Source organism: Trifolium pratense, linkage group LG1, assembly GCF_020283565.1.
Source record: "Trifolium pratense cultivar HEN17-A07 linkage group LG1, ARS_RC_1.1, whole genome shotgun sequence".
NCBI classification, from domain to species: domain Eukaryota; kingdom Viridiplantae; phylum Streptophyta; class Magnoliopsida; order Fabales; family Fabaceae; genus Trifolium; species Trifolium pratense.
The window spans coordinates 30619042-30643142 of NC_060059.1; the positions used below are offsets into that span (position 1 = coordinate 30619042).

Here is a 24101-nt window from a genome sequence, read left to right on the forward strand (position 1 = left end):
TGTATGGTTAATTATTTTAGTAGTTAGTTTTAAACTAAAATTATGCCAAACCATCATCGCTGTAACCGCTGCAAGCTCTTCAATCTTCTTCGCTCTCGCTATCTTCGTTTTCCAATCGGAATCTTACAAATCGATTCTCTTGAATCGAACGAAAACGAGAACGAATTGCAATTTCTGAGATGAATCGGAATCGGAATCAGAGTTTTGCAATTTCTGAGATGAATTGGAATCGGAGTTCGTGAGAGAAGGTGTGAGTTCGTGAGAGAAGGTGAAGAAGATGAACAGTGATCGCGGATGAACAGTGATCACGTTTTCACTGTTTCGCGTAAGAGAAGATGAACCGTGAATTTTCGTTACAATTATTCTTGAAACCATTGTGCTGGTTAAATGGTTTCAGAGAGTTAAAAAGTGAAACCATTTGTATTATAAATTGGTTTTATGTGTTTATTGAAATAAATATTGTGTTTTTATGGTTTTAAAAATCCTGGAAACCATTATGCTGATTAAATGGTTTCAGAGAGTTAAAAAGTGAAACCAATTGTATTATAAAATGGTTTTATGTGTTTATTGAAATCAATATTGTGTTTTTATGGTTTTAAAAATCCTGGAAACCATTATGCTGATTAAATGGTTTCAGAGAGTTAAAAAGTGAAACCATTTGTATTATAAAATGGTTTTATGTGTTTATTGAAATCAATATTGTGTTTTTAATATTGAATTTATTGTATTATTAAAATAATATTCCTTCATTATTATTACTATTACTGAACCAAATTAACATCTCAAAGATTCTCTAACCAATAATCACTCAACAATTATAAAAAAAAAAAAAATTAATCACTCTACTTTGTCTCCATTCAGCAAAAACACAAATATTTTATCACTAAAAAAAACCTCATCACAAAAAGAAAAACCAAGCTACCCAATTCGATTCTAATTCATACGTTCTTCATTGCCGTTCAAATTCGATTCTGAGGGGTGCGCTAGAAATCTAACAAAAAAAAAAAACCTGGGGGGGTGCGCTAGAAATTGGGGGGCTAGAAAATGGGGGGGGCGTAGCAATTGGGGGGCGCGCGTAGCAATATGGGCTTTCAGGCCTAGTAGGCTAAAAATAAAAACAAAACGTGTGCATCAGCAGAAAGGGGGTGGGGATAGCGAGCCTTTGTGGGGGCTGGGGGGCGCGCGCGAGAAACTTTTGGGGGGCGCGCGAGTAATTCTGGGCTTATATGCACCATGCATAAACATCCTCTTATGCATATTAATTTTTGCCAATTTTAAGTACACAATTTAACGGAGCGAAAAAAAATTGGATGATTTTAAAATTGGGAGACCAATTGCATGAATGAGTAAAATTAAGCCTTCTATTTATTAATCCTTCTATTTTTCTTGCGGATTAAAAATAGAATTAAGTCTTCCATCGAGTGAGGTGTAGTGGAACTCACATCTGTCCTAACTGGTTGTGATTTTAAATTGACAAAATTCAAGTTATTTTTGTGTTATTGTTAATTTTTATTGTGTTATTGTTGCGCTGCCTCTGTTCTTTTATTGTTGAACTCATAGTGAGGAAACATTATAACACCAAAACAGACTATACCAAAGTTAGATGAACAGATCCAAGATCCAAGATCCAAGGCAGATTAATGCAATCATACAATAACAATGAGAGAAAGAATACGTTAGTGATTGAGGTTAACATAATAATTCTGATTTTTTATTTGAGTCTAATATAAAAAAATATATATAAAAAAATAGGAAAAATCTGGTGTGGTTTTAACGGGAAGAACACATAATCTATGGTGTTTTGCAGTGATAGCTTACATGAGAAGCCACCGCGACATGAAGTGGAATTGAGTTGGTGTTTTGCATTTGGTCCGAAACAGGGACGGATTCAAGGGGTGGCAAGGGTGGGCTTTGGCCCCTCCCTCCCACCCCTAATATTGTATATACTATATATTTAAAGTTGTTATTTTATACATAATTAGTATCAATAGACTATAATATCTATGTATAATCATAGTGTAAATTAATTCTGATAAATAAATCAATGTAAAATAGTTTTATATCGGTATAATTTGATCCCCATTTATATAAATTACAATTAAATTTTATGTAATATTTATTAAAAAAAATGGTTAGCCCCCCGTTTGGTTAGTTTCTGGATCCATCCCTGATCCGAAACATATTCTAATCGCATCGGTGAGAACTTGTAACATATTGGATATTTTTGTTTTTTTGGATCAAGTACTATTATAGCATGTGTCGTTTTGCAGTGAATTGGAATATTTTCTATTCAGAGCTTCTTATTGTGCATTTGTTTGAAAGGTTTTATTTAAATGGGAAATTAGCGCCCAGATTCTATGGTTAGAAAACCATTGGAATGAAAGCAATCAATTTGGAATTTGAAGGTATGTTTAATTCAGTATGGTACAATTTGATTTGGTTTGGTTTGAATTGGATTGTTTTGTTTTGTTTGGTTTGATTTGCCTCAAACACACACACTTAGGTTATAACTTTACTATGCAAGGATAAATTACAAGTCACTTGTGTGTAAAATCAATTTTACTTATATATGAAAATTATTGGATCCAACCTCAACTTAAGTGTATGTTAAGCAAATTGGCTCGTAAGATGAAGATTATCCCCTCAACTAATGTGATTTATAGCAGATGGCTGAACGGATTTTGAAAAAACTCTAATACCATCTTAGAATACACTCAGTAACATGCATAAATTGTCGCCTATACTACTTTTAGGCAACAATTGTCAAGGGTTGCATAATAACATGTTGCCAGAGGCTACAAATATTGTAGTGTCAACTTTACAAAACCGACTTATAAGACGATGATTGCCCTACTTATAAACATATCTTCAGTTCAGACCATATCTAGAAATTGTGGGACTCTTAACCCCCAAACTATCCTTGAATTTGGCAGTTAAAAAAATTAATGGTTAATCTCTTAGCTGTTAGATTATTGTAATAACTGATAAATAATGTTGTAGAGTGATGAAAGGACAAAGATGTTGTAGGGGCTTGTACTTTTTAATGTTGTAGATGCTTGTTTGAATTGAGTTTTCTTTTTAGTGAATCATTCTATACAAAACAGACTAAAACTTTATTTCTCACAATTTTGTAATGATTGCATACAAATCATTCTATACAAATCATTCTATACAATTTTGTAACTTATAATATATAGATTTCATCTTTTTCAAATTTCATTGTAATATCTGACATTTATATATTTGCATATGATGATAAATTATCCAATATTATATATTTATATATTTCTATATTTTGTAACTTTATTTCTTATATATATATCTAAACAATATTTCCGTTTTGTTTATTAAATAGATTTGATTTTTTCTTAATTTTATTTAATATTTTTAATGTAATTAACTACTTTTTTTCTTACTTTTTATATATAATTTTCAAATTAAAACCAAGAAATGCAGCCGATGACTTAAATAACGCGCCGCAGGCGCGACCCGTGCGGACGCACGGGTACTATCCTAGTTTCATAATTAAAACTTCTGCTTATAAAAAAGCACTTTCATGTAGATTGTAGATCATAATTCGTAACAAATAATTCATTTCATAAATGGCACAATACATCACACTTGTTCACACCAAATTGAAGGGAAACATACAAACAAGAAAAAAGAAACATGATTGATGGCATGCATGTATAGCAAGCTCATCTTTATTCTTTAAACATACCAAAGTAAAATACAAATAAAATCAAGTGAACACAACATTACATGCTTTTATTACATTAACCAAGATTGAAATTCAAACCATATTTCATAAGATTGCATGCAAGTATGTAGCTTCACAAGTTTAGTGATTAATTTTTGGAAGGGGGGTGCTTCTTCCATGGATGGGGGTGGTGAGAATGGTGACTATCCTCAACTTTAGTATGCTTCTCTTGTGAATCTTGTTTGTTTTGTGGGATTGATTGTTCCACTTTTGGAACCTCTTTTTGTGTTGCCATAGGAGGCCAATGTCGCTTTGGTGGATTATGTTTCCAAGTGTGATCATGCACAGGGGATTCTTCCCCTGGAAAATGAGCAAGAGAAGTTGTTGCAAGAAGCACAATCCCTAATAGAAAACATAGTGAAATGTATTTGGGAGACATTTTTTGGCTATTGGTTTCTATGTTTGAATGATGCATATATGATAGGAGTGTAGTGGTCCTTTTATAGTGTGGTTGCACTTGTTAATACTTAGTTTTTGTTAATATTTTATACATATGAAATATATCTCAATGTAGCTAGATGATCCGGTTGTTTCCTCATGACTCAACAACCTGAACATATGTCCCTTGTGACCCAACAACTTGAACATATGTTTTGTTTGTATGGGCGTACATTTTTACTCTACAAACTGGTTTTATATTTTTACTCTAGAAACTGATTTTATAAAGCTAAATTAGTTCAATCCAAATTTTGAAAACACTTTAAGCGGATATTTTTTAAAAAAGAATCCCCACTCCAGCATAACAAATATAGTTGAAGTATTTCACCATTTGAATTGTCCTTACCAAACGATATTATATCTTTATATCAAAATTTTATTTATACATTAGTTAAAAATTAAATATCTAACCACTTATTTAAAAGTGTTCGAGTTCTTTTCTTCTATAATTAAGCACATTTTTGTATGTCTTCGATGATGGAGTTCAATAAGGAGAGGCCCAGAATTTAATGTCTGTAGCTAACAATTTCCTTTTCCCCTAAGAAACTAACCAGTAACCACCAACATTTGCCCTATAACACAAAATCACATTTTGGTAATTAACTAGTTATTTTCTATATTTGTTAAAAAAAAGAATGGTTAAGATTACAATCTATATTTATCTTGTTTGACCAGCACTTCATATAGTAGTGAATTAGTATACCATTAATTGTTAGAAGTCCCACATTGACTAGAGATATGACATAGATAGCCTTTATAAGTATAGTGCAAACCTCAACTCTCAAGGTAGCTTTTGTGGTTGAGTATAGGCCTCTAAAATTCTAATATGGTATCAGAGCCTATCTTAAATCCATTTGTTGTTTGTTGTAGAGACCTCTCATATTTAAGTCACCCGTTATTGTTCAGTTCTGGACGTGAGGGTGTGTGTTAGAAGTCTCACATTAGCTAGAGATATGACATAGATAATCTTTATAAGTGTAGTGCAAATCTCAACTCTCAAGCTAACTTTTGTGGTTGAGTATAGACCTCTAAAATTCTAATATTAATTAATCAATATTATACCCAATAAGACAATTAATTTGTAAAGTAACTCCAATTTTATCACTGGTGGTAGAGAATATTGAGTGTAGTAATAACTAAACACAGACGTGCGTAAATTCTTGTCCTTCAATTTGTGTAAAGTTTTAGATTCATCGGTACTATCCATTTTTTATTGTATTTGCAAGACTCATTATCTCCATTTTATATAACGTTTGACTAACTCATAATCTTCTTTAACCAATACCAACTAATTGAATTTAACAGAAGAGGTTAATCTCCTACAATATGATGAAATGAATTAAGTAAATTTTAGTAGATAGAAATGCTCATATTTAGCATTAAATGGAAATAAAATTATTTTTATTAGGATAAAAAACCAATAAAAAAAAAACAAATATATAAGAGAATAAATCATCTTATTTTACTAGTCTTTGAGGTTTCTATATCCCATGCATATTTGTCTACTATGATCTTAAAAAATTGGAGAATTTTAAGAATGGCAAAACGGTTTAAGTCGCCCTACAAGTCTGCAACAATTAGTCCCACCTCTAATCCTTCAAAAACGGTGCCGTGCGGGACAGACTAACTAGAAATAGTGGGTCGAAATTTCTACTACGCTCCTACCACGTCCATTTTTTAAAAGAACTATTTAAAATTAAAAGATTACAAAAACAATGTAAGAGAAATACAAAAATTATGGCCGTAAACATCGTCAATTGCAATGGTTCGCTTTGCGAGTACTTAGTTTGACATGTAACTCATCGGGGTCTGAAGGGAATTGGAGTGCTTTTGAAAGGGTAAGTTTTCGAACTTTTTAAACAAATTGTATTACAAATATCTATTATGTTTTCATTTATGTTATGATCATTTAGGTTCACACTAAGAAAAGTAATCGCTTGCAGCAAGTCGGAATGAATAAGGTAGTTTTTGTGGTGGTTAGGGTAGGCCTAAATAGGAGTTAGTCAACTTCAGCCCAAATAATGGGACTATGTGGAGAAATGAGTTACTATTAATAGTGTAATAGGAGTATTTTGTGAGTTATGTGATTGGTGAAGTTGTTATTCTTCTCTCCCAAACTCTCTTTTCACATCTCACAAATTCATTTTGCATTGCATCTATTTGATCTAAGTTCAATAAGAATGATTCCTATCTTAGCTTTATTTCCTATTCAATTTTAGTATCATTTCAAAGAAGAATAAGAGAAAGAGTACTAGCTATGAGGTTGAAGAAATTGATTCTAAAGATGAAGGAATGGATTGAGAATGTGGAGTATGATGAAAATGAATGAGATGACATTTCATTGATGTTTGTTAAGAAGTCTCACATCGATTGCGAGATGGCCTGAACAAGTGTTTATATACTAGAGACAATCATCACCTTACAAACCGGTTTTGTAAGGATGAGTACCACTGCTTATGAAGAATGGCATGTCAAATAACCAATTATGCCAAAAGCTTAAGCTGTTAGGATAGAGCTACATCAATGGTTTTATATTATTTCTAACACGCCCCCTCACGCAAGAGCCCACTTGGGCTTGAAGCGTGGATATATAATGCATAGGCCCACCTACCATATGCTTAAATTTCACTTTTTAATTAGAAAGTGAGGGGAGTGGTGATCGAACTCTAGACCACTTAGTCATAAAGGCTCTGATACCATGTCAAATAACCGATTATCCCAAAAGCTTAAGTTGTTAGAATAGAGCTACATCAATTATTTTATATCATTTCTAACAATGTTGGACAAGATGCTAGTATTGGTGATGCTCTTGGTGATGATTTGGATCTTTCTCCCAATGATGAAGAAGACGATGATGATGCCGTTGAAGCGAAAGAGAATGAGGATGAAGATGGTGATATTGGTGACTATTAAGATTTTGGATTGGAAAATATCTTAAATGCCTAGACTTGGTTTCTATAGATTATGTCTTTTTGTGAATGATAGGTCATAGGCCTTGTTTTTAGTGAAGCAACATGCATAATGTTTTCTCTCCCGAGCCTTGTGTTTCTTTTATATTTCCTGAATTTCCAATTTTTCCCTTGCAAAAAACTTCGGTTTGTAGAAACTGAAGTTTTTTTTTTCCTTGAAAATAAATTTTGGTTTATAAAAACCGAAATCTACTTTGAAATTGCACTAGAAAAAATTCGGTTTTTGCAAACCGAAGTTTTTTGCCAGGGAAAAATTGAAATATTGAGGGGTATAAAAAAATCACGGGGGTCGGGAGAGAAAACATCATCATGCATAGGTCTTTTGTGAATGATGCATAGGCCTTTAGTTTTTTATTTTTTTGACGCAATCATAGGCCATTAGTTAGTACTTGGTTATTGTGAACTTTTGGAATTATGATTATGAAAATTACTAATCAACTAAGTTTATTGTTGTGATTTAATTTGTAAGTTATTTTTTTCATGTATTAATATATTTTTTGTGTTTGTGTGTATATGTGAAGTTACAATTTTGCCTTTGAGTGTTATCTTACGAATCGTGCTACGACCCTCGTACTTATGATCCTTCACAAGCCTGCCGATCCTACGTAGAATCTTGATCTTGACTACATATATTAAAGAGAGCTCAGCTTAGAGTATTTTGGGTCCTCTTCAATCTTCATATAGGGATTGAGGCCTTGGAGAGTTCAAGGTATGAATAGGATTTGTGTAAGCATTTTATAGAAGATATTTTATTACAAAAAGAATTGCATATCGGTATGATAAGGGCTATTGGTTGGAACTTTTTCTGAAAAATAGAGACTCTTACAAACTTTAGCATGCCCAATCATCTTTAAAAATAGATAAGAGGTTTGTGCGTTTAAAAATAGATATTAAAATGTGTGTTCATCAGCGGGTAGTATCAAAATGTATCATTCAGCATCTTCACACATCAAAAAAATCAAAATGTCTTTAAAAATCAATTTACACTACAAAGAATTTGTGCGTTTAAAAATAGATATCAAAATGAAATTGAAATGTGTGTTGAATCATGTGGGGATTCGGAAATCATCACAATAAATCTTGAACAACCACATAAATTTGACACCGGAAAGTCTCTAGGCGTACAACAAAGGTATCATTTGTTAAGACTTATTCAAGAGTACATGTCCTATTAGTTTTATCATTTTGTTTTAGGATAAGAGGTTTGTTGGTCCTTTTACACAAAAAAGAGTAAATATAAAGTCTCTATACATATCCTTAATTACTAAAAAGAGCAAATATGAAGCTTTAAGTGATGTATGCATATGACACTAGTCTTTTTTTTTTTGTCTTAACCCACCAGTTTCGGAAACGGTCTTGATAATTTAGATTTCAGTCAAGAGATCAATGAAGCCAATACTTTTCAAGTCAGGATTTGAACTCAAATTTTAACGAATAGTTCATCCTTAATTGATGTTCCTTAACCACTGGAGCTCAACTACCTGTTTCATTAATACAGTTTATTTTGCTGATAAAAAATCACATGCATGTAGATTTTGTAGATCATAACCAATAATTGATCATTTCATAAATATCACAATATATTACAATAGTTCATACGAAATTGAAAGGAAGCCAAACAACAAGAAAGAAACATGATTGATGGAATGCATATGTATAGCAAGCTCATCTTTATTTTTAAACAAACCAAATTGAAATACAAATAAAATCAAGTAAAAACAACATTACATGCCTTTATTATACAATAGCCAAGATTGAACTTTAATAATTAAAACCATATTTCATAAGATTGCATGCATGGTGTATAGATTCACAAGTTTAGTGTTTAATTTTTGGAAGGGGGGTGCTTCTTCCCTGGATGGTGGTGGTGGTGATCGTGATCGTGATCGTGATCGTGATCGTGATCGTGATCGTGACTCTCCTCGACTATAGTATGCTCCTCTTGTGATAGTTTGTTTTGTGGGATTGTTTGTTCCATTTTTGGAACCTCATTTTTTGCTGTCATAGGAGGCCAATGTTTCCTTGGTGGCTTATGTTTCCAAGTGTGATCACCCACAGAGGAATCATCCCCTGAAAGATCAGCAAGAGAAGTGGTTGCAAGAAGCACAATCCCTAATAGAAGACATAGTGAAATGTATTTGGGAGACATTTTTTGGCTATTGGTTTCTATGTTTGAATGATGCATATATGATAGGAGTGTAGTGGTCCTTTTATAGTGTTGTTGCACCTGTTAATTGTTTTTATAGTTAACCATATTATATTATAGATATATTTACCAATGTGTAGAGGTGTTTCAAAACATGTTGGCCAACACATAAAGGGGGTGTTTTTCATATTTCTTTGGTACTAAAGATTTTAAAGGTAGATATCACACACTAATTGCATGCTGAAACTTGAAGAATTGTTTAGTCAAAATTATTTTTGTTAGGAATCGAACTCGAGCTCTAACTCTATAAATCCGGTTTGTAAGGTGAGAATTGTCTCTTATTTATAAACTCTTGTCCAGACCATCTCACATCACATCCGATGTGGGACTTCTTAATACACTCCCTCACGCACAGCATTATTGGGGCTTGGTGCGTAAAAATAAACGGTGGGTGACCCGATAGCGGAAACTTGATAGCAGGTGGCACAACGAATCTTGGAGAGACTCTGATACCATCTTAAAATTGAGAGTTGGGTCTAACTCAACCCTACAAACTGGCTTGTAAGGTGAAGATTGTCTCTTTCTTATAAACTCTTGTCTAGGTCATCTCATATCCTATGAGAATTCTTAACATAAACTTTTTCTATAAAAAAATATACATTTTTTATTTAACTTGATATTTTTTAATACATTGTTGGTGGTGCATTATAATCAAGGTTACAATCTACTATAAGTTTATCTTTTTTTTTTTTTTTGACGAATACTATAAGTTTATCTTGTTTGACTTGTTATTCATATAATGAATTAGTGTAGGATTAATCCATATTACACTCAATATATAACAATTAATTTGTGATGTTGAACTAAATCCTGCAATTTTATCACTGGTGGAGAATATTGAGTGTAGTATAATTAAACATAGACGTGCTTAACTTTTTATCCCTCTGTGTGTGTAAGGTTTTAGTTTCTTCACTACCTTACATCATTTTTTATTCTATTTGCAAGACTTATTATCTCCATTTATCTGTAACGTTTGACTAACTCATTAACTTCTTAACCAAAGTAAAGACATTAAATGATACCAACATGGTTGAGCGGCCTCTAAATTTTCAAAGGGTCTCACTAACGAGTGTTTCTGGGGTATTTTTTAAATATTCCATTAAAAGAAACTTTTTATTCAAAAAATTAAACACTCAAATTTTCAATGCGTTGACTTTACGCATTTCCATAAAAATTCTATAAAAAACTTACTATTTAAAGGCTTAAAGAGTGTCCCGAGAGCACTATTTAGCATTTGCCATTTTCAAAACATGTTGAGAAGCCTCGGAGCATATTGAGGGGTGTAAAGAGAAATTTTTTGAAAAGTATATACTACTGAATTTAAGCTTATGTAAAGTTCCTACGCTTTTGGGCTGCGGATTCAAAACTTATTCATCCAAGATCCAGAAAAATTTTCTTTTCGAGACATATTTTCCGATTTTTTTTTTGCTATTAAAAATAATATTTAAACTAAGAAAAATTCAGAAAATACATCGTGAATTTTTTTTGCAAAGGCAAAAATATAAATTTGGAGGATAAAAGAGTTATTGGGGGTGGTGGGTGGTGGGTGGTGGGGGGGAATTATCCTTCCAAAACACGTAGTTACATTATATATGTAAGGCCTTTCTTTTGAAGTCCAAATATAACAAATGGATCTGAAGCAAAGTAAAAAAAGTAAAGTTTAACTTTTAGGCCACTTCCCACTATTGTAGTTTTATTAGAAAAGTTTCATTTAAGGTTAGCCACCGCTAAAATCGTAGCCAACGTGTTTATTTTGAAAAGCCCATGTAAATGTTAGCCACGGTGGCTAATTGTAAAATATAATTGTTACCACACATTAAATGACCGTGGCAAAAGTCTAATTTAACCGTAGCTAAAAGGCGAAATTTTTGTAGTGATGGTATGATGGTATAAGAACAGATTAACATGGAAATGGAACAGAGTTCAAGCAAAGATGGTGAATATATATGTTCAAGCAAAGATGGTGAATATATATGTTTTCAAAGGAGAAATGAAAAGAAAATCAAAAGACAGTCTTAAGCAAAGAACATCATTATTCTTTAGGCGGAGCACACTACTTAAAGAAATAAGTAAACAAAATCTTAAGATATATACTAAAATATGGTTTCGAGAGGCAACTTGGTTGAGAGATCATTCTTCAACCTTAAGGTACTTGGTTCGAGACTCCTTGAGAGATGAGATTCAAACTTTGGTTCACTGCATTGTAGGAGTCTAGCCCCTTCTGCTAGACCCATCAATGCCATCATCCATTGGTAGATAAATTAAATTTTTATTTAATGGTGATGACTTTAAACAACCATTTTAATTTTGCCTTTATAATTTTCTTAACACTTTAGATGATCTTATAATATGGGCAACCATTTCAATTTGTGTAATATGCATGAGGTCCTAGGTTCGATCCTTACTGCCAACGTTGTAAAACAAAAAAAGTTAAGACTTGTGGTTAAATGTAAAACGAAAGTAAATACAAGTTACCTCAATTTCAAACAAAGGCTAAAATCAATTATACAAGAGTAAATTTTAACTAAAATACAACCAAAGGCACACACTTTACATAGTATGTATTCTTGCACCAAGATGCAAAGAACTATACATTATTGTGAACTACATTAAAATGTTCAAACAACATAATTCAAATCACTTTGTTGGAAACTAACATGAATCAAACATAAATTATCCTACCATATCTTGCTTGTAGTTTCAAATTGCAGACCGCATCACACAATAACGGCCGCATTGTACAGTAGGTGCAACTGGCTGCATCAGATTGTAATCGGTCGCATGCGGCTGCAACAGGCTTTATAGGGATCAAACAAATTACTTTTCAAGGGACAGGAGAAATATGGTTGGAAAAATATAAGGTATAAGATTTTTAAAACATGTCCCAAATAATAATATAAGGTGCAAATATAAAATAATAAAATCATGTAGCAATGCTGATAATCGCACCGGCAACACCAGCCACACCTAAAGCTACATTCTAGGCTGTGGCAGCATTTGGAAACCTTGATCCTTCTTGCGGAGTGGCCTCAATATCACCTTCTCCTTCATTCTCTCCGGTTAACTCTTCCAATGATTTCCCCTTTGATTCCGGAACAAGTAAAGTGAACAACATACCAGCAAAGTTGATCACGCCAAGCATAATAAGCGAGTTCTTAATCCCAATACCGGTTGGATACCCTTTATCGGTCTGAGTAGGATCTTTACTTTGTGCAGCATACAAGAAACCAAATGCACCAACAATTGCTCCTGCCTTTCCTGCAGCAGCTGAAATTCCATGACAAGTGGACCTTAACCTAGCCGGGAAAATCTCCGCCGGAACAACAAATGTTGTAGCATTTGGACCAAAATTAGCAAAGAAGAATGTGAGTGAGTACATTGCAACAAACCCAAATTTATTGTCTTTATCTCTCCAATGATCATATGGTATAGCAAGAGCAAACATGAAAACAGTCATGAAGAAGAATCCCATCATTTGGATAGCGAAACGGCCCATGTAATCGATCAACGCTACCGTGAACCAATAACCCGGAACAGTACTACATAAGGCGATAAGTGTTTGTGCTCTTGCAATCTTGTAAACCTCATGAATTGCATTCATTTCTTTTGCCGGAGGTATCCATCCGATTGCGGAAAAAATATCCTTTTGGAAAAGATTCTGACTATAGAAAGCAATATCCAACAAAAACCAAGTACTACATGTTCCGAGCAAATGCAAACCGTGTCGCTTCACGAATTCCTTGCTGAACAAGCCATACTGATTTCTCTCGTTGCCCGTATACTTTTCCACCTTTTCCTCTTCAACTTCAAGTTCAACTTGCAAAACCTTCGACATATCCGCGGTAGCCTGTTTCGCGTTCTTAGCGACGAGAGCCGTGTAACGAGCCGTTTCGGGCATTTTCATTCGCCAATAGTACGTCAATGCAGCCGGAAGAGCACCAAACATAAGAATAAGTCTCCAAACATAATCAAATTGCGGCAACACCAACGACGCCGCTGCATTTTCTTCATAAGTAGGAGCATTATATTTGTGATCAAATATAGAAGCCACAATCAATGCAACAATTCCACCACCTAAGATACCAAAACCTTGCATAGCAAAAACAGCAGCAATAAAAGCTCCTCTAGTTTTTTTATTCGCATATTCCGACATGATTGTAGCCGAAAGAGGGTAATCACCACCAATTCCAAAACCAAGCCAAAACCTAAAGAAACAAAGTGTTGCCATAACACTCTTTGGACTTGATCCAAAAGAGAGTCCTGAGGCAACAGAACAAACAACCATGAGAATAAGTGTTAAACCATAAACTTTTTTTCTTCCCATTTTGTCTCCAAGCCAACCAAAGAATAATTGGCCTGCTAGAGTCCCGACTAGCGCGACGCCGGTTACAGCTGATTGAACACTTGGTGGAAGTGTTCCTGGTTTTGGTGCATTTGGTTCTGTGTAATATATTCTTCCAAGTAATTTTGTGACCATGGAAATGCAGAAAAGATCATACGCATCAGTGAAGAAACCCATTCCAGCTATGATAATGGTAGTGAAATGGTACAATTGTGTCTTTGCCACATCTAGTGCATTTAGCACTCCTAGTTCTCCAGCCATGACTTAATTTGTTACCTAGTTTCCTGCATAAGCACAAGAGACAAGTTTACAAACTTTTGACTATATAATATATACAATGACATTAAATATATAAGAAAGCAATATAATAGTTGTAGTTGCGGATGCGTGGCCGCAGTTTAATGTGGCTAATGCCGCTTTAATTGGATTTGGATTGTTTATTGTCAGCAATCTTACAGACTCACGCAGTCAGAACATCAATTGTTATTGGATTGAGATCAAAAAGTATATTATAATCTAGATTGTCTGATCTCAATCTAACGACTACAGATGTTCCCTTTTCATAAGACTCTCTTCCTCTTGACTACATAAGTGATTTCTCACTAAAATATCTCTAATTATTTTACCCCTTTTTTGGAGTAAACATTAAATATGACAAAAAAGATAATCAATCCTCTTGTACAAAAAGTTTATTTAAATTGATGGTAAAATTGGTAAAATTAAAGAGCCACCTTAATTTTGTTAAAGTAACAACCAATCCAAACATACACTTTTAATATCAATTATAAAAAAAAATTAATATAACTACCTATGAATTGACCCTTTGTAACAAAAAAAAAAAATTCTGTAGCTGATACAGTACATATTACTGAATACAGTTTTTCAGAAAAAGTTAATTTTTTCCCTAAATTTCTTATTAGGTGGATTCTCCAACACATTTGGGATACCAAGCCCAATGAATTAGGATTAATGGTTTTAAAAACATTCCGGCAATTTGTTTCTAGTTCTAGCTTTATTTCTAGGTGGGGCCCACAAAATATATAAGGAAACAACAATTATGAAAAGCTTGATATATAGAGACTCGGATACATATAGACATCTAGAGACGACAATTTTATTAAATTATCTTAACTAAGGAAATAAAAGTATATCCTTCTTCTCTTAAAATATTGTTTTTTTTTTTGACAGGAGGAAAAAAAATTTCTTTACTGAATACATTTTTTTTTTGACTAAATTTTTTATCCTAAACATGTTTCTTTCCAAATTACTAGATATATTTAATATTTGTTTTTATTAGTAATATACATTTTACTAAACAATGGTAATATTACCAACACCTGGTTATGAAATTAATTTCTGGTCAGCTAATGGAGAAATTAGAGTAAGCAAATTAACATAGAATGTAAATGAAAATAGGCTTAAAAGATTAAAGGTGTAGGAGACCATTTATTTTGTTTAAAAAAAAAAAAAAAGAGACCATTGCTTATGTCAAAAAAAAAGAGAGATCATTTCTTATACAGTATATATCAGCAATTAACATTTTTATTTGACTTCTTGAAGGACTAAAAGAGTAGTATGACTAGAATTGATTGAATTTCCAAATTAATGTGTTATGGTGAATGCATGGGAAAAATTCTTGAAAAATATGCCATATCCATGGTATTCAATGGTTGAATAACTGTTAGTTAGTTACTTACTTTGTAACTGCCTCTATAACTAGAAAAGAACTATGTGGGGCCTCTCATCTCACTATGGAAATTTTTCTAAATATCACAACTAAATATTAAGTACTAAGACAAATATCAAAGTTTATAGTAAATATACTACTCCGTCCCAAAATATAAGCAAAAGGAGGTCAACAAAAGTGAATGTATCTAGACTAAATTTTAAACCAAATACATCAACTTTCATTGACCAATTTTTGCTTATATTTTGGGACGGAGAGAGTACATCAGAAGTGGTCAACCTCTTAAATAAATTTTAGTTATCTCGAAAAGTTAATGTGTACATTAATTTCGATTACCAAAAAATACAAAGCATGATTTTTCATTTAAGGAAAATGTTGTTGAGAAACTCACCAATAGAGATAGATTGAAAGAAGACTTCCTTGTGAGAAGCCAAGTTTGATAAAGAAGTGAAATTGTTTGAAGAGCTAACTAGGTTGCATTGTGAGCAGATGAACTACATTACTATGCATATATATAGGTAACATAATCCCATCCAAACCAAGAGTCAAAAGAATCAATTTAGCATAATGGTATATGCCTAATTAATCTAATCATATATTACATTAATCAATGTCAACGCATCACAAGTAGTACTATTTTTGGAATTAATTTTCCGGTTTTAGCAATCAAGGGTTCTAACTTCTAATACCTTTGGTTGGAAAATAATTAGTATAATTTGAATATTAATTATTTTAAGAAAAATGTTAATCAAGATACTCCATATAGTAAAGTTATATTGAAATTTATGTAATGAACATTTATAAAATATAAAAAGTATTTTATAAGTGAATGAACACTAGTATTCAAATATAAGTGAATGTATCTGGAACACTAGTTAGCATGACTATTAAATATTTACTTATTTAAAAGATTTTGGAGGTATACAAATATAGAAGTTTTACTCGTAAATTGTGCAGTCAATGTTTTAATGATGTGAAAAGTTATTCTCTCTCATCATTAACTATATCATTCGTTTCCTTTTTTAATATGCTTAACTAGTGCCTCAGGGGCACTGTTTAGCATGACCTTAATTTAATATTAAAAAACTTTAAAAACAATTTTTTTTTGTCAAATAGCTTAGTGATTATAAATTTCACAGGTGGATAAGTGATATGACTGGGGTTCGAACTCTGAACCCCTACATATATAATATAATGTCTCTGTCAACTGAACTAAGTTCACGGAACCTTTAAATACTTTTTTTTTCCCAATTAGCCTAGTGGTTAAATTTCACCTTTTAAGGTGAATAAGTGGGAGTAACAGGGTTCGAACTCCGATCTCTACAACAATTTGTAATGTCTCTGCCAATTGAGGTATGCTCACCGGAACCCTTTAAATAAAGTTTTAACTGTGCTAAAATACCACTTTTATTATTAATGATTTGTTTTAAACTGATTATTATGTTCAAATTAATGTGGATATTGAGTACTTAATACCTAACTGCAAGTACGGGGATAGGAACTCCTGTATATATTTGAACACGTTATGGATATCAATCGTGCTCTTCAACGCTTCCATTGGACGTAATTAAGCAAAATTTTATAATATATAATAATCTTACCTACAGAGACATAACCAATTAAAAATTAGTACATCAATTCCATTGGACGTAATTAAGCAAAATTTTCGATTTGACATTGATTCCACTTGAGAAATAACAGGCTCATGCTCAATATTTAATACCCCTAGTAGCTGTTGCAAACCAAATATTCAACTTAGAGGAACTCCTGTATCAAAATGTTGGGTTCTATAATAGTTTCCATTATGCCATATCATCAATAGTAGTTCATTCATATTTTGCTTCTTGAATTTTTAAGTAATTCCAAAGCAATTTTTTTTTCATTTAATATTTAAGCCACTAGTGGCCCCGCAATATATCAATAAATTAACTTTTATGTGTATATCACGGTACATTATTTTTAAAATACTTTGTATACACACTTGACATCATGTGTTAGTATGCACACTTTTTTTTTTTTTTAACCATTTAGTGTATAAAGGAATGAATAAAGTTGTATATTGCATTACTTTTGATACACACTTGACATCATGTGTTAGTATGCACACTTTTTTTTTTTTTTAACCATTTAGTGTATAAAGGAATGAATAAAGTTGTATATTGCATTACTTTTGAGAGTTTACAAGAGGTGTATATATACACAAGTATAGTAACCTAATTGGAGTAAATTAAGGAACAAATATCTCCAACAATTAAGGTGATTGACTCTATAATTGTTGGAGTAAATTAAGGAACAAATATCTCCAACAATTAAGGTGATTGACTCTATAGACTTTATACAAATCCAAAATAATAATGATAATAATTAAATACTAATTATGATTGATATCCCCCCGCAAGTTGGGCGACCTGGAAGAAAGATGCAACTTGGATAGTAGAAACTCGAACCGAGGGCGAAGCAGAGGCTTGGTGAGAATGTCAGCAAGCTGGTCGTTGGTAGAGACGAAGGAAACACGAAAACGGCCACGTTGAACGTTTTCACGGACAAAGTGATAAGCTAAGGCTATGTGCTTCATTCTGGAGTGGAAGACAGGATTAGCACTCAGATGTGTAGCACCAAGATTGTCGCAGTAGATGACAGGACCAGCTGTGGGAGTGTGACCAAGTTCAGTGAACAAAGAGAGTGGAAAGCAGGTCCTCGTCTGGGACACCAAGGAGGCCACCTCGTCGGAAAGAGTGGTGAGGATGGCACCATAGATGAGACGATCCTGGCGACGCCATGTTTGGAAAGCAGGGTTTGGTGATGTTACCGGAGGCGTTGCGGTGGTGGTGATCGTTGCTGTCGGCGCAGGGAACGATCCATCAGTGTATTTGAGTAGATCAAAACCATCAAGGAAGGCTTCTACCTGGAGTTTCCAATTGATGTAATTGGTAGGGAGAAGCTTGGTGACACCGCTGAGGGTGATACACGCAAAGGGTTTGGAGGGTTCATAGGGGTTAGCTATGGAGCGAGAGCCATCGGAAGCCATGGGAGGCAAAGGGTGACGGCAAAGGGAGAAAAAGGCTTCTACCTGGAGTTTCCAATTGATGTAATTGGTAGGGAGAAGCTTGGTGACACCGCTGAGGGTGATACACGCAAAGGGTTTGGAGGGTTCATAGGGGTTAGCTATGGAGCGAGAGCCATCGGAAGCCATGGGAGGCAAAGGGTGACGGCAAAGGGAGAAAAAGGCTTCTACCTGGAGTTTCCAATTGATGTAATTGGTAGGGAGAAGCTTGGTGACACCGCTGAGGGTGATACACGCAAAGGGTTTGGAGGGTTCATAGGGGTTAGCTATGGAGCGAGAGCCATCGGAAGCCATGGGAGGCAAAGGGTGACGGCAAAGGGAGAAAAAGGCTTCTACCTGGAGTTTCCAATTGATGTAATTGGTAGGGAGAAGCTTGGTGACACCGCTGAGGGTGATACACGCAAAGGGTTTGGAGGGTTCATAGGGGTTAGCTATGGAGCGAGAGCCATCGGAAGCCATGGGAGGCAAAGGGTGACGGCAAAGGGAGAAAAAACGGCGTTTTCTGGTTTAACAGGGTAGGGCTGGAACGTTACCATCTGATACCATATAAGGGAATGAATAAAGTTGTATATTGCATTACTTTTGAGAGTTTACAAGAGGTGTATATATACACAAGTATAGTAACCTAATTGGAGTAAATTAAGGAACAAATATCTCCAACAATTAAGGTGATTGACTCTATAATTGTTGGAGTAAATTAAGGAACAAATATCTCCAACAATTAAGGTGATTGACTCTATAGACTTTATACAAATCCAAAATAATAATGATAATAATTAAATACTAATTATGATTGATATAGTGTACACACTTGACAAGGTGATGAGAAAATAGAATATGGTGTTATTTTACACTTTCATTAAATAACAACCATGTATATATTCAGGCAAATCATATAATAAAATGTATCCATTAAACTATCATATAATATAAATATTATATTCAAATAACAAAATTAGTTTTGTGAAACAATACAACTTTTCTCATTTTTTTTAGTCTACCGTGGGGGTTTTAAAATAAACTTTGGCCTAGAATCATTGCTGTCATTTCTTTCTTGTTTAGTTAAATAATTATGATTTTTACATATTGTTTGTTTTGATTTCCCTTAATATGATGTTTTTTTTTGTCGTCTTATAAGTGCGGTGTATTTTATTTTCTTGTCTTGGTATGATGTATTTTGTTTTTCCGTCTTGGTGCGGTGTTCATTTGTTGAAGATTTAGTTTCGATCTAGCGCAGATCCTATCAATGACTTTGATGTCATCAACGCTGCAGATTCAGATACATGCATATTTCAAACACTTCAAGACAATACTTACTCATATTTGTAGGCTTATGCAATTTTTCGTTTTATGTTATTAACATGGTTACATATTTTGAGTTTGTTCACAAATTCATCCTTTTTGTTTTTAGCGATTTTGAATTTGTATTGCATTGATATACTCTACCAATTTGAAAGAATAAATACCGTTTATTTTAAAAGAGTAAATAAATATATCTATTATATGGTGGATTGCAATAAATTGATCAAAATGTTAAGGGACTTGGATTAAGCAAGTGGTCACAACTCATAAATTTGATCTTTGACTCTTGAGTATGAATAAATTTAATCTGAAAAGCGAGAATTCACTTGTGTGCTCCACAAATTACCATACAAAAATTAATTACATTTAGACAACAATAGAAATTTACTTTGTATGATATATTTTTTTGAATCAAACTTTGTATTAAGTAGAATATGACACATTTTTTATTGCATATAGGTAGAGATTTCAACGTAATTGAATAAAATGGTTATGGTCATTAGGGTATGATGTTGAATATGGACATCAAATTGTCCGGATTATTTATTTATTTATTCTTTTTACATTTTTTACTTTTGAGGCAATTTAAATTTTATGGTTCAAATATTTGTCTTATTGTTATTTGGGTAAATAGTGTTATACCCCCCTGCAAAATAGACGAGTTTTGCGTTACCCCCTGCAAAATATTTTTTTGAGATTACCCCCTGCAATGTCAAGATTCTTTGCGTTACCCCCTGGCTTAACAAGTGGGCATATGACATGGAAGAATCTTGATGTGGCATGACACGTGGAAATTAATTTATTTTTTATTTATTTTTAATTTCCAACTCATTAATTAATGTGGGTTTTTAATTAAAAAAATGAAAAAAAAAACTTAAAAGTTGTTATATTTTTATGAACTTACTTAAAAGAAAGTTTTGTTTTTTTTTTTTGACTAAAAGTTGTTATTATATATAAAAAAAAAATCTTTTATATATATATATATATATATATATATATATATATATATATATATATAATAATAATAATAATAACTAATAATAGAGTAACAAAAAAAAAAAACGAAGATGAAAAAAAAACTAATAATAATAATAGTAACCAAAAAACTAATAATAATAATAATAATAATAACTAATATTATTATTAGTTAAAATATGTGATTGCAGTTTTTTGTTTTTGTTACTCTATAATTATTAGTTATTATTATTATTAGTTTTTTGGTTACTATTATTATTATTAGTTTTTTTTTCATCTTCGTTTTTTTTTTTTGTTACTCTATTATTAGTTATTATATATATAAGATTTTTTTTTATATATAATAACAACTTTTAGTCAAAAAAAAAAAAAAAACTTTCTTTTAAGTAAGTTCATAAAAATATAACAACTTTTAAGTTTTTTTTTTCATTTTTTTAATTAAAAACCCACATTAATTAATGAGTTGGCAATTAAAAATAAATAAAAAATAAATTAATTTCCATGTGTCATGCCACGTCAAGATTCTTCCATGTCATATGCCCACTTGTTAAGCCAGGGGGGTAACGCAAAGAATCTTGACATTACAGGGGGGTAATCTCAAAAAATTATTTTACAGGGGGGTAACGCAAAACTCGCCTATTTTGCAGGGGGGTATAACACTATTTACCCTTGTTATTTATGTGTTTGTCTTTTATATTAATCAATGGCAAATATTTATCTTATATTTTTTATGTATTATTATTGACAAATCTTATCCTATGTTTGTAATTCTTACCTAAACATAAATGGATATTCAAGCTGAAATTTCGTGATAAGATCACAGGATCGTCGAAAGGTACAAAACCCATTTGGTAGCAAATGGCTTGTTGTTGTGAATTCGTCAATAAAAATCATACCAATGAAAATTTGATGTGTGGAACAATATAATGGCAACCAACAATCCAGAGTGTAAGCAATAATAATAATAATAACGATAAACAAAATAAAGGAAAAGAAAGAACACAATAATTTGTTTACCCAATTCGGTCCAACAGTGACCTACTCTGTGGGAGAGAGTAGCCCCTCTGTTCCACTATAATCAAAGAGTCACCTTACAAGAAATTCTCAATTGGGTTACAAGAATTAACCTTAATTCTACCCAAAACTCAAATCTCTTCCCGTGGCCAAGAGACTCAATTTGATAAGTGTTTTCCAAGGTGTAATCAATCCCCCTTTGTCCTACCCTAGAGTTATACCAAGAGACAACCCCTCTTGTTTCTCTCTAAAACTCTAGCCTTGTGTCGGCGGCAAATATTAATTGAATTCGCTACATTGTTGCTCCCTTATTTTTCCATGAATAAAGCACTCCCTATTTAAACCATTAAACCAATCGTCAATTGGTTCAGTGGTGATTAGCGCTGAGCTTCGTAGGGAGGACCGCGGTTCAATCCCCCGCAACTGCGATCGGAAGGGGGCCGGAACCAGATTAAACTAGTGGTGAAAAACAAACAAAAAAAGCACTCCCTATTTATAGAAAAATATATGCCTAAAAAAATAGAAACAAATCTGTTTTAAAATAAAACAAATCTAAGTCAGATTGCCCTCTAAAAAAAAAATTCCCCCAAAAAAAAAGTAAAACAGCATGTGTTGTCAACACGCGCTGTGCCTGGGCGCCACAGCTCCCACGTTTGGGCGTGAGCAGACAGAATCTCCCAAAAACATGATTTTCTGACTTTTTGTGACCAAGATTTCAAGGCATACTCAACACAGTTTCGCCCAAACTAAAGGAATTGACTTCAAGGAAACCTTCAAGGAAATACTCACTATCAATACAACCTTCTTAATGGTGGTAGTATTTCATTGAATGGGAGAAAATACACATATAATTTACTCTTAAGATGTTTGGACTACTTGGAGCCATAGCCTGTCCCATTCCCATGGAGCCTCACCTAGCTCCTACTGCACAAATCATCATGTCAACAAAATCAAATTGCTCTTTGTTCACCAATAAATTCCCAAGCCCTTGTTCGTGATCACATGTTCTGCAATTTCTCAAAAATGTTGTGTTATGAGAGCTCCGGAGATCATTACATTAAATTTTGAACAATCATATAAGTGAATCGGCAATAGTTAATATGCATAAGCCTTTTCTTATGTATGGTGCATAAGTTATTCACAGCCATCAGATGATTTTACACATGTAATAATCATAACTAAAGAACTTTATATTTTTGCTTGCTCAATTTCGGCCACATTTTACATGCGATTCGATCACCGATTTCCAAAATTAATACCGGAAACATTCATAAAATCGAACGACGATCAAAACGGTATAAAGAACGTCGAGTTTCGTTGATTATTGAGGGAGAACGAACCGGGTCGACGAACCGGGTCGTCGTGACCGTTTCTGCAGAAAATGGGTGAGGAAGATGATGAACAGTGACGCGCGTCCACGCCCACTCTCACTGGAGGCGCCTGGGGGCGCGTGCGGTGCCAAGGAGACTCCAATTTTTTTTTATTATTTTTACATAAAAATCGTAAATAATTTTCTGAGAATTTTGGGACCAGTTTGGTATTTTTCTGAGACCTGGAACTATTTTTAGTTAATTAAATGAGGTAAATATGCTTTTATAAATATAAGATATTAATAAAATTTCCCCAAAATTTTATTTAGAGTATTTTGAATTATTTGGAACGGTTGGGGATACCTCACTCTCTTCGGTTTTATATCGTCTTAAAAATTTAAATTTATTTCACAATTTTTATTAACGGTTAAATCTGTTTTTGGAGAACAACTCTTTGAAACCATTCCACAGCAAAAATGATTTCATACTGTTATACACTGAAACCATTAGTCTAGTTAAATGGTTTCATGGCGTTATACACTGAAACCATTATTATAGTTAAATGGTTTTATATGAGCATTAGTGTCAAGATGTTATACACTGAAACCATTAGTCTTGTTAATTGGTTTCAAGATGTTATACACTGAAACCATTTGTCTAGTTAAATGGTTTGATACTGTTATACACTGAAACCATTATTATAGTTAAATGGTTTTATATGAGCATTAGTGCCAAGATGTTATACATTGAAACCATTAGTCATTTAATTGGTTTCAATATGTTATACATTGAAACCATTTGTCTAGTTAAATGGTTTCATACTGTTATACACTGAAACCATTAGTCTAGTTAAATGGTTTCATAGCGTTATACACTGAAACCATTATTTTAGTTAAATGGTTTCATATGGACATTAGTGCCAAAATGTTATACATTAAAACCATTGTTATTAAGTAAAACATCACATAACCATTTTACAAAACCATGCTACATAAAGCAAAAAATCATATAAAGCAATTAGGGTTAGTTTAGTT

The 24101-nt window shown here is 32.9% G+C and overlaps 1 protein-coding gene across 1 annotated transcript; it reads right to left on the reverse strand.

The window, feature by feature from the left end:
• Window positions 1–11816: 11816 nt before the first annotated feature.
• LOC123902979 (probable inorganic phosphate transporter 1-3) lies at window positions 11817–15894 on the reverse strand. Its single transcript, XM_045952828.1, has 2 exons — window positions 15794–15894; window positions 11817–13999 (listed from the first exon to the last, which is right to left on the reverse strand). Exon 2 carries the CDS (start codon window positions 13974–13976, stop codon window positions 12354–12356), a length of 1623 nt encoding a protein of 540 aa, XP_045808784.1. The 5' UTR covers window positions 13977–13999; window positions 15794–15894; the 3' UTR covers window positions 11817–12353.
• Between the last annotated feature and the right edge of the window lie 8207 nt (window positions 15895–24101).